Here is a 12,878-nt window from a genome sequence, read left to right as displayed (position 1 = left end):
TGACTTTTTATCTCTAGTTATTCCCCAACGTTCCTAACTGAGATGCAAGGATATCTGGTTTTAGGAAACTCCCCTTCTTTAATTGAGATAGAAATAGTTTGAGGAAGTTGTGTGGTCCTTTTTCTAGATTCAGTTTCTTTCTCTTAAAATTTCAACAGTAAAATAATTATTAAGTAAATATAATGGTTCATTACCTAGCAGTTTATCCTTTGCAGCCAGAGCATAGTTTCTTATAAAAGAGCTGAACTAATAAAGGATATATGGCTTAGAAAATTTAACCCTTACTCCATAACTTTACCAATGATTACATTATTTTTATTCTTATTTCACAGAACAAGACCTGGAATATAGCTGTCTTCTTTGATTGCTCTCATTTCTAGCATAAATTTATAAAAGAAAAGGTAGCAGAAGAAGTATATACACCTAAGTATTATGAATTTCTCCTTTTCTCGTTAATTATGAAAATAAAACCAATATTATGTATATATAGGGAGACAGGACCTTATTTGTAGGGTAGCAAGCTTGCCTCCATTTTAGTAAATATTTCCCTATAGTGATGCCACGTTGCCTGAAATTCTATTATAGATCTAGTCAGGAACAGCATCTCTTTTTCGGTACAGATTTGTACATTCTATTGAAATGTAACAATTCAGCAATTAGTCACTTAATCAGCAGAATGAATCACTTTACCAGATCACAGTCCTAACGGTTTTTAAGGCTTTACTGACATAAGGAAATTATTAAGGAGATGAGAACTTATATAGACTGGGATGGAATTTTAATTAAAGGAGTATGAAATACTAAGAAGTGATTGCCTGGATGTTCCACTCTAGAATAGAGTAGGAATAGGCTGAGAACCCAACAAAGGAATATACGGATGGACTTTTATAACTTCTGGGCTCCTAGGCAGTTGAATGAAAACAGTACCATTTTCATTCTCTTATAGATATTTAAAATCTGTTCATATTTAAATTGAATACTTTCAACCAAAGTTGTTCCATTTCTTAGGTAATTGAACGTAGATTACTGCAGGTATAAAATTATAGCCTCAAAACAGGCTTCACAAAATGAAAAAGGGATTTATGTATTTATAAGCTTAAACATGTGTTGAGAAGTGTAAGTAGACACCCTAATCTGGAGCAGCCAAATGGATGAAATGTGTTCTCCAGGCAGGGTGTGCTCTGACCAACAGAAATTAATTCAGAAGGAAGTTGAAATGGTAAATCCTATGAAAGGTTTATCCATTAATCTGTGTTTTGATATTGCAGCCTACTGATGCAACAAAGGTTGTCTCTCATCCAATTACGGGGGAAATTCAGGTATGAAAGTTTTTAAAAGATCATTGCTATACCATCTTTTGTGGCTCTTTTTCCCACTGGTCTATTGAAATTGTAAGCATTGTTAGAACCTTTCCTGTTTTATAACATATGTAGATGTATAATGAAAAAATACAATTTTACAGAAAAGTATTTTAACACAAATACATGTTTTATTAAATCTAACGATATCTGTGGAATACTATACTTCAAAGTCTGCCTGATAACAGTATAAATGTATTATGCCTCGGTTACTTCATACATGTTGAAAGTGTTTCAAACATGACAGATTCTCCGGGAAATTTGAAGGTTTCTCTTTAAGAGTTTCATGCGTCTAATGCTGTCCTCTTTTCTTCCTCTGATCAATAATTGTCAAATAATTGCTCAGCAGTTCTTTTAGAGCAGTGTTTTTCATATTGGGTGTCATAACCAATCTGTAATTTATCAAATCAATTGAGAGTATTTTGACCAGGAAAATAGAAGAAAATAGTGTAAATCACTATCTTTTTTAGTTTTGTATGTGTGTTTCTGTGTTTATATTGCATTGTACATGGGCAAATTCAAAAATGTTAGAAAAACTGTACTTTAGATGGTACCAAAAAGTAATTTAGTGTAGATAAGAAATGTCATGTGGAAAGAGTTAACACAATACCAAATAATAACTATTTGAAGATAGTACATTTCAGATAAGGGAAAGAGAACAGTGAGTCTTAGTTGCATCTACAGTACATTTTCACAAAGTGTAACAGATTTGAACTAATTTGAGGGTAAGCATAGAGAAAGGGGGAGTGTTTTCCTGGAAGAAATGGTACAAGGGAACATTCTTCTGCCAGAGGGTAGTGAAAGGAACAGATCTGCTTTGCTGCAGGAAAATGTTCCTGTAGAGGTAAGTTGAGACTAAATTAAGAGAACCTTGAACAGAAGCCAAGGGATGTTAGCCATGACATAATAGAGTGATCAGGAAATAAATATTTTCGAGTGAGGGAGAGGCTAATTCAAAGCAATATGTGATAGAAAATTCATAGAGCCTTGGCCTCTAGAAAGTATTATGAAGGGTAGGACACAAAGACAAAGAAATCAATTAAGTGTTATCTAGGTACACCCTGATTGAAGCAGAAGCGCAGTATGAGAGTGGAAATGGAGAAAGAGTGCAGAACGTGGGCATCTTAGTAAGAAGGACCCAGCAGGATGGAGTCGGGATCACCTGTGTGCTCTTGATCTTGCTGTATCGCTGCTATTTCCCACTTCTAGAAAAACAGACCTGATCTTTCTTCATTTCACATGCAGCACAGAAAATGCTATGTGTTCTCATTCATAATATCTCCTTCTCTCTGCTCATTTTTTTAAACTTCTTGCTCATGGGCCAATATGTTCTGTTTCTTTTTGGCTTGTTGTTTTTATTTGTCCTTATTTTATTTTCCTTTCCCTTCAGTCGTTATATTTAATTCTATAGTGGAAATTTACTCTAATAATTTTCCGTCTTCACACCCAGGTTATTTTCTTTTCTTTTCCTTTTTTTGGGGGGGGGATATTTTCTTATGACAGTGATTTCAATTTTTTACATTTTATCTTTTGTCTTTTAGCAAAACCTTATTCCAAATGAAACCTTATGTAAACACCCAAACAATGAATTACCAGCATGGCGTAGCTCTGGTTGAGGGTTACTGGGGGCATCTCATTCTCTCTCAGATGTAACCTCCAAGCAACTCTAAGTGTTCTCTAAGGCACCAAATTTACAGAGTACATTTTGGAAAGCACTCTCTTAGGGTAGCCTGCAAATCTCAGTTTCAATAAGAAATGATTTTACTGCCTTACCAGTTAAAAGTGGACTTTCAGGCTAGCAGAGAAAGGAGAAAATTGAAAAGAATTTCTCCTTAAAGATTTGGAAGCCATTCTAAACCTCAGTGAAATTAATTGCAGAATAATTCTTCTATTTCAGTACTCCATTAGAGCACAGTTACTGCAGTTCTAAACTTTTCATTTCTCCTCTTCCTTCACAGCCCTTTGTTTCATGTTTCATATTGCTTCCATGATAGTCAGAGAGACTCTGGGCCTTTCTGTACTGAGGAAAGCAAAGATTTGTTTTCTGCCACAAAACATAACCAGATCAAGATTATGCTGAAATTAGGAAATTATTTTAATCATTAACATGAAGATTATCTCATCTAAATTATTCCATTTTCAACATAAACATAGCATATCTGTTTTGTATGATTATAAAAAATACATTCATTTTTTATTTATGGATTTTCTTCTTCAAAATATAGATCCCTTCCCTTCTGTTATTTGATAAACAGAAAGAGCAACAAACAGAATTGTCTTATTCTAAATGATGCCAAAAGAATCTTTCATTTTTAATGGTGAAAAATTAGTTAATTTGATTATTTTGAATCATGCAGGCTTCTCAAATATTAATTTGAATTGTAAGTCTTTTACTATTCAGTGACAGTTTTACAACAGCCATTAAACATCTATGAGACAGTGCCTCTTCTTTTCTCTTCAGCTTCTAAAATTAAAGAACAATATTTCATTTTCTTAGCATCACTATTAAGAAAGCACGCACAGAAAGAATAGCTATAGGTTTATCAGCTAATGTAATATAGGAAGGGATAAAATCTACACATTCTTAAATATTCTTACAATTCAGTACTAACATCTTTGTCTTTAAATAATGTTTCCACCCACTGCTAATTACTTGATGAAATGCAAAAGATATTTTCTAATAAATCCATCAATTAGTTAATCTATTTTCAAAATTCTGCCAATTGTATTTATGAATGTTAACATTTCTGATTTTCCTAAGAGTACAAATTTAGTTTAAAAATGGAACTAGCATTCACTGTGTGATTATCCTAAATGAATTTTTGACAGGCCAGAACTTTCACTGTAGAAAGAATGAACAGCACATTTACTAGTAATTAATGTGTGCCTGGGAGTTCCCAATTAAATTAGACATTAACTGGTCTGTTCAGTTTCAAATAAAATGAAAGTAGCAGTTGATGCTTCTTATGAGAACTTTTTTTAAATACTGTAAAATACTGAATAATTATTATATGTTTTTTATACAAAAAAACATAATGTTCATGGAATATTTTCTGTCCCTTTAAGCTTCAAATCAACTATGATCTTGGAAATCTCATAATACATATTCTCCAAGCAAGAAACCTTGTCGCTCGAGACAACAATGGTTACTCAGACCCCTTTGTTAAAGTGTACCTTCTTCCAGGGCGAGGGTAAGTAAAGAAGCACTATATTCTTAGTATTGTAAATATTGCCCTGTGGTTTAAAAAATAGTGATAGTGTCTTCTGGTCTCTAATTTAAGGAGTTTAATATCTTTTCCTTAGTTTTATCTACATGTCATATTTATTTATTTCCAATTAGTAAGTAAGGTGGAATTAAAAATTTGTAATTAGGCCTTAAAGGGTTTTAGGAGAGCCATGATGGTAACAAAACCTGACTGGATGAGAACACATCAGTATTTCAATTCTGGAAAGCACTTGTGCTATGACCAATCAGGTAGACAGTAAAATCATTTCAGGAATTATTTGTGGAAGATTTAAAGAATTAGTTTACTTTTCAAAATGTATTTGTGAAACCAGTGTTCAAGGACTAATCAGTTAGTCTTTTATAGGATGTGTATTATTCAATACATTAAATGTTCATTAACTGACTTGATATATTATTATTCATATGCATATTTTCAAATGGGTGTTTTAAAATTATAAAATAAAGCTTTAGTTAGCATCTATCGCCTCATACAGGTAAAATAAAATGAAAGGAAAAAAAATCTCCTTGTGGTGAGGTCTTAGCATCTACTGTCTTAATAATGAGATAAACAATATATTTAGTCAGAAGACACAATTAGCAATCATGAAGACAGGTCAATTGAGTTTGTTTAGTTTAAGGTACAGAAAGAAAAAAGAATGAACGAAAGGGAACAAGGCCTTAGAAACCTAGGATATCATAAAGTATACGAACATACACAGAGAGGCAATTCCAAGAGGAGAGAAAGAGGCAAGGGCAGAAAACATTTCTGAAGAAATAATGGCAAAAGATTTCTCACATTTGTTGGAAAAAATCTGCACAGCCAAGAAGCTCAACAAAATCCAATCAGGATAAACAGAAAAAATTTATACCAGGTCTCTTCTTAATCATACTATCAAAATCCACAGACAGAATCTTGAAAGAAGCAAGAGAAGTGGCTCATCATATCCAAGGGATCCTCTATAAGATAAACAACTAATTGCCAATCAGAAACCATGGAGCCCAGAAGGTAGGGAGATGACATAATCAGTGTACTAAAGGAAAAAGATGGTCCACAAGAATTCTGTATCCAGCAAAACTGTCCTTCAAAAATAAAGACTTTGTTTTTTAATAAATAAGACATTGGAGAGGACCTTCAAGATGCCAGAGGAGTAAGACATGGAGATCACCTTCCTCCCCACAGATACATCAAAAATACATCTACATGTGGAACAACTCCTACAGAACACCTACTGAATGCTGGCAGAAGACCTCAGACTTCCCAAAAGAACAGAGGGAGGCCTACATGCAGAGACGGGGCCAAATCCAAAGCAGAACACCAGGAGCTGTGTGAACAGAGAAGCAAAAGGGAAATTTCTCCACGCAGCCTCAGGAGCAGCGGGTTAAATCTCCACGGTCAACTTGATGTACCCGGCATCTGTGGAATACCTGAATAGACAATGAGTCATCCCAAAGTTGAGGCAGTGGACTTTGGGAGCAACTGTAGACTTAGGGTTTGCTATATGCAACTGACCAGTTTCTGACTTTTATGTTTACCTTAGTTTAGTTTTTAGCGCTTGTTATCACTGGTAGATTTGTTTATTGGTTTGGTTGCTCTCTTCTTTTTTTATTATGTATTTATTTTTTTATTTTAATAATATTGTTTTAATTTTTTATTTTAATAATTTTATTTATTTTCTTTCTTTCTTTCTTTCTTCCTTCCTTCCTTTCTTCCTTTCTTTCTTTCTTTCTTTTTTTCTCCCTTTTATTCTGAGCCATTTGGCTAAGAGGGTGTTGGTGCTCTGGCTGGCTGTCAGGCCTAAGCCTCTGAGGTGGGAGAGACAGGTTCAGGACATTGGACTATGAGAGACCTCCCAGCTCCATTAATCAGCAAGAGCTCTCCCAGGGATCTCTGTCTCAACGCTAATATCCATCTCCACTCAACGACCAGCAAGCTCCAGTGCTGTAAACCCCATGCCAAACAACTAGCAAGACAGGAACACAACCCCACCCATTAGCAGAGAGGCTGCCTGAAATCATAATAAGTTCACAGACACCCCAAAACACACCACCAGACCCTGTCCTGCCCACCAGAAAGATAAGATCCAGCCTTATCCACCAGAACACAGGCACCAGTCCCCTCCTCCAGGAAGCATACACAACCCACTGAGCCAACCTTACCCACTGGGGCAGACACCAAAAGCAGCAGGAACTATGAACCTGCAACCTGTGAAAAGGAGACCCCAAATACAGTAAGTTAAGCAAAATGAGAAGACAGAGAAATATGCACCAGATGAAGGAGAAAGGTATATACCCACCAGACAAAACAAATGAAGAGGAAATAGGCAGTCTACCTGAAAAAGAATTCAGATGATAGTAAAGATGATCCCAAATCTTGGAAATAGAGTGGAGAAAATAAAAGAACTGTTTAATAAGGACCTAGAAGGACTGAAGAGCAAACAATGATGAACAGCACAATAAATGAAATTAAAAATTCTCTAGAAGGAATCAATAGCAGAATAACTGAGGCAGAAGAACAGATAAATGACCTGGAAGATAAAATGGTGGAAATAACTACTGCAGAGCAGAATAAAGAATAAAAATGAAAAGAATTGAGGACAGTCTCAGAGACCTCTGGGACAACATTAAACACACCAATATTCGAATTATAGGGGTCCCAGAAAAAGAAGAGAAAAAGAAAGGGACTGAGAAAATATTTGAAGAGATTATAGTTGGAAACTTCCCTAATATGGGAAATGAAATAGTCAATCAAGTCCAGGAAGTGCAGAGAGTCCCATACAGGATAAATCCAAGGAGAAACACTCCAAGACACATATTAATCAATCTGTCAAAAATTAAATACAAAGAAAAAATACTGAAAGCAGCAAGGGAAAAGCAACAAATAGCATACAAGGGAATCCCCATAAGGTTAACAGCTGATCTTTCAGCAGAAACTCTGCAAGCCAGAAGGGAGTGGCAGGACATATTTAAAGTGATGAAACGGAAAAACCTACAACCAAGATTACTCTACCCAGCAAGGATCTCATTCAGATTCGACGGAGAAATTAAAACCTTTACAGAGAAGCAAAACTAAGAGAATTCAGCACCACCAAACCAGCTTTACAACAAATGCTAAAGGAACTTCTCTAGGCAGGAAACACAAGAGAAGGAAAAGACCTACAATAACGAACCCAAAACAATTAAGAAAGTGGGAATAGGAACATATGTATCGATAATTACCTTAAATATAAATGGATTAAATGCTCCAGCCAAAAGACATAGACTGCCTGAATGGCTACAAAAACAAGACCCGTATATATGCTGTCTACAAGAGACCCACTTCAGACCTAGGGACATGTACAGACTGTAAGAGTGTTGATGGAAAAACATATTCCATGCAAATGGAAATCGAAAGCTGGAGTAGCAATTCTCATATCAGACAAAATAGACTTTAAAATAATAACTATTACAAGAGACAAAGAAGGACACTACATAACAATCAAGGGATCGATCCTCAAAGAAGATATAACAATTGTAAATATTTATGCACCCAACATAGGAGCACCTCAATACATAAGGCAAACGCTAACAGCCATAAAAGGGGAAATCAACAGTAACACAATCATAGTAGGAGACTTTAACACACCACTTTCACCAATGGACAGATCATCCAAAAGGAAAATGAATAAGGAAACAGAAGCTTTAAATGACACATTAAACAAGATGGATTTGATTGATATTTATAGGACACTCCATCCAAAAACAACAGAGTACACTTTCTTCTCAAGTGCTCATGGAACATTCTCCAGGATAGATAGTATCTTGGGTCACAAAACAAGCTTTGGTAAATTTAAGAAAATTGAAACCATGTCAAGTATCTTTTCTGACCACAACGCTATGAAACTAGAAATCAGCTACAGGGAAAAAACTATAAAAAATACAAACACGTGGAGGCTACGCAATACGCTACTAAATAACCACGAGATCACTGAAGAAATCAAAGAGGAAGTCCAAAAATGCCTAGAAACAAATGACAATGAAAACACGACAACCCAAAACCTATGGGATCCAGCAAAAGCAGTTCTAAGAGGGAAGTTCATAGCAATACGATCCTACCTCAAAAAGCAAGAAAAATCTCAAATAAACAACCTAACCTTACACCTAAAGCAATTAGAGAAAGAAGAACAAAAAGCTGCCAAAGATAGCAGAAGGAAAGAAACCATAAAGATCAGATCAGAAATAAATGAAAAAGAAATGAAGGAAACAATAGCAAGGATAAATAAAACTAAAAGCTGGCTTGTTGAGAAGATAAACGAAATTAATAAACCTTTAGCCAGACTCATCAAGAAAAAAAGGGAGAAGACTCAAATCAATAGAATTAGTAATGAAAAAGGAGAAGTAACAACTCACACTGCAAAAATACAAAGGATTATGAGAGATTGCTACAAGCAACTATATGCCAATGAAATGGACAACCTGGAAGAAATGGACAAATTCTTAGAGAAGCACAGCCTTCTGAGACTGAACCTGGAAGAAGTAGAAAATATGAACAGACCAATCACAAGCACTGAAATTGAAGCTGATTAAAAATCTTCCAACAAACAAAAGCCCAGGACCAGATGGCTTTTCAGGCAAATTCTATCAAACATTTACAGAAGAGCTAACACCTATCCTTCTCAAAATCTTCCAAGATATAGCAGAGGGAAGAACACTCCCAAACTCATTCCACAAGGCCACCATCACCTTGATACCAAAACCAGACAAAGATGTCACAGAAAAAGAAAACTATAGGCCAATATCACTGATGAATAGAGGTGCAAAAATCCTCAACAAAATACTAGCAAACAGAATCCAACAGCACATTAAAAGGATCGTACACCATGATCAAGTGGGGTTTATCCCAGGAATGCAAGGATTCTTCAATATACGCAAATTAATCAATGTGATACACCATATTAACCAGTTGAAGGGAAAAAAACATACGATACTCTCAATAGATGCAGAAAAAGCTTTTGACAAAATTCAACACACATTTTTGATAAAAACTCTCCAGAAAGTAGGCAGAGAGGAAACTTACCTCAACATAATAAAGGCCATATATGACAAACCCACAGCCAACATTGTTCTCAATGGTGAAAAATTGAAACCATTTCCTCTAAGATCAGGAACATGATAAGGTTTCCCACTCTCACCACTATTATTCAACATAGTTTTGGAAGTTTTAGCCACAGCAGTCAGAGACGAAAAAGAAATAAAAGGAATCCATATCGGAGAAGAAGAAGTAAACTGTCACTGTTTGCAGATGACATGATACTATACATAGAGAATCCTAAAGATGCTACCAGAGAACTACTAGAGCTAGCCAGTGAATCTGGTAAAATTGCAGGATACAAAGTTAATGCACAGAAATCTTTTGCAATCCTATACACTAATGCTGAAAAATCTGAAAGAGAAATTAAGGAAACACTCCTATTTACCACTGCAACAAAAAGAATTAAATAGCTAGGAATAAACCTACCTAAGGAGGCAGAAGACCTGTATTCAGAAAAGTATAAGACACTGATGAAAGAAATTAAAGATGATACAAACAGATGGAGAGATATACCATGTTCTTGGATTGGAAGAATCAACATTGTGAAAATGACTATTGTATCCGAAGCAATCTACAGATTCAATGCAATCCCTGTCAAACTACCAATGGCATTTTTCACAGAACTAGAACAAAAAATTTCACAATTTGTATGGAAACACAAAAGACCCTGAATAGCCAAAGCAATCTTGAGGAAGAAAAACGGAGCTGGAGGAATCAGGCTCCCTGACTTCAGACTCTACTGCAAGGCTACAGTCATCAAGACAGTATGGTTCTGGCACAAAAACAGAAATATAGATCAATGGAACAGGATAGAAAGCCCAGAGATAAACCCATGCACATATTGTCATGTTATCTTTGATAAGGAGGCAAGAATATACAATGGAGAAAAGACAGCCTCTTCATTAAGTGGTGCTGGCAAAACTGGACAGCTACATGTAAAAGAATGAAATTAGAACACTCCCTAACACCATATAAAAAAATAAACTCAAAGTGGATTAAAGACCTAAATATAAGGCCAGACACTATAAAACTTTTAGAGGAAAATATAGGCAGAACACTCTATGACATAAATCACAGCAAGATCCTTTTTGACCCACATCATTGAGAAATGGAAATAAAAACAAAAATAAACAAGTGGGACCTAATGAAACTTAAAACCTTTTGCACAGCAAAGGAAACCACAAACAAGATGAAAAGACAACCCTCAGAATGGGAGAAAATATTTGCCAATGAGGCAACTGACAACGAATTAATCTCCAAAATATACAAGCAGGTCATGCAGCTCAATATCAAAAAAACCCAACCCAAACCAAAAATGGACAGAAGTCCTAAGTAGACATTTCTCCAAAGAAGATATACCAATTGCCAGCAAACACATGAAAGGATGTTCAACATCACTAATCATTAGAGAAATGCAAATCAAAACTACAATGAGGTATCACCGCACACTGGTCAGAATGGCCATCATCAAAAAATCTACAAACAATAAATGCTGGAGAGGGTGTGGAGAAAAGGGAACCCTCCTACACTTCATGGGAATGCAAATTGATACAGCCACTTGGAGAACAGTGTGGACGTTCCATAAAAAACTAAAAATAGAACTACCATATGATCCATCAATCCCACTCCTGGGCATATACCCTGAGAAAACCATAACTCAGAAAGAGTCATGTACCACAAGATTCATTGCAGCACTAGTTATAAGAGCCAGGACATGGAAGCAACCTAAGTGTCCATAGACAGATGAATGGATAAAGAAGATGTGGCACATATATACAATGGAATATTACTTAGCCATAAAAAGAAACAAAATTGAGTTATTTGTAATGAGGTGGATGGACCTAGAGTCTGTCATGCAGAGTGAAGTAAGTCAGAAAGAGGAAAACAAGTACTGTATCCTTACACATATATATGGAATCTAAAAAAAAAAAATGATTCTGAAGAACCTAGGTGCAGGACAGGAATAAAGACACAGACATAGAGAATGGACTTAAGGACATGGCAAGCGGGAAGGGTAAGTTGTGACGAAGTGAGAGAGTGGCATCAACATATATACACTACCAAATGTAAAATAGATAGCTAAGGGCAAGCAGCCGTGTAGCCCAGGGAGATCAGATTGGTGTTTTGTGACCAGCTACAGGGGTGGGATAGGGAGGGTGGGAGGGAGATACAAGTGGGAGGGGATATGGGGATAGAAATATGCCTATAGCTGATTCACTTTGTTATACACCAGAAACTAACACAACAATGTAAAGCAATTATACTCCAGTAAAGATGTTAAATAAATAAATAAGACATTGCCAGAAGAACAAATAAATAAGACATTGCCAGAAGAACAAACCTGAGAAACAGTTTTTTCCCCAGCTGAGTTGCCCTTCGAGAAATATTAAAGAGAATTCTGCAGGCTGAAATGAATTTAATTCATACACTACCAACTAGCCATATAGAACAGGAAAGGGAATTTTTTATTTTATGTTAGTTTATATCTTTATGTAGTAGTTATAACTGTAATTTGTCTACCTTTTTGATGTATAGTTGATTTATAATGTTGCATTAGTTTGTAGTATACAGCAAAGTGATTGTTATACATATATATGTATATATATTCTTTTTCATATTCTTTTCCATCATAGTTTATTACAAGATATTGAATATAGTTTCCTGTGCTACACAGTATGACCTTGTTGTTTATATATTTTATATGTAGTAGTTTGTATCTACTAATCTAAAACTCCTTATTTATCCCTCATCCCACCACTTTTTTTTTTAACATGAATATAACAAAGTGATAACTTCATTCTGCCTTTGATTTGGGTCATTAGACCTTCAGTGTTATTTAATGACAGTATTATGGGACAAGAGGAAATGACTGCCAAGGGTATATCTCCAATCAGCATTTGCTAATGAATGAATGAAAATAAAGCACTGTCTTTTATTTTCTATCTTCTTTAATATCCTAGTATCACCTTTTATACTATAAGAGAGTAGTTATCCTTTATTTGTTACAGGATATGTTTCCATTAGACTATTGCAAACTTGAATAACTGGAAAGGTCAGGCAGGTGGCATGAATATGTCAATCCATTCTGGAGTAGGTAACAGAGAAAGTGTTGAAACTATAGTGAAATGAAGAGTGAGGTCCCACCTAAAGCTATCCCCGTGCCATTTGTCAAACAAAATATGCCTTCTGGGTGGAATTTGACCAAAAAGCAGGCTAATGTGCTTAC

The 12,878-nt window shown here is 35.4% G+C and overlaps 1 protein-coding gene across 1 annotated transcript in view; it reads left to right on the top strand.

The window, feature by feature from the left end:
* The window catches only part of PCLO (piccolo presynaptic cytomatrix protein), an 89,837-nt gene that overhangs the window by 62,542 nt on the left and 14,417 nt on the right, over window positions 1-12,878 (top strand). The window contains exons 8-9 of the mRNA XM_033862780.2: window positions 1,269-1,319; window positions 4,425-4,549. Coding sequence (XP_033718671.2) covers window positions 1,269-1,319; window positions 4,425-4,549 — 176 coding nt within the window. The remainder of the gene's footprint in view (window positions 1-1,268; window positions 1,320-4,424; window positions 4,550-12,878) is intronic.

Source organism: Tursiops truncatus, chromosome 9 (assembly GCF_011762595.2).
Source record: "Tursiops truncatus isolate mTurTru1 chromosome 9, mTurTru1.mat.Y, whole genome shotgun sequence".
NCBI lineage: Eukaryota > Metazoa > Chordata > Mammalia > Artiodactyla > Delphinidae > Tursiops > Tursiops truncatus.
The sequence above is the reverse complement of the archived record's forward strand: the minus strand, read 5'-3'. Positions and strand labels throughout refer to the sequence as shown.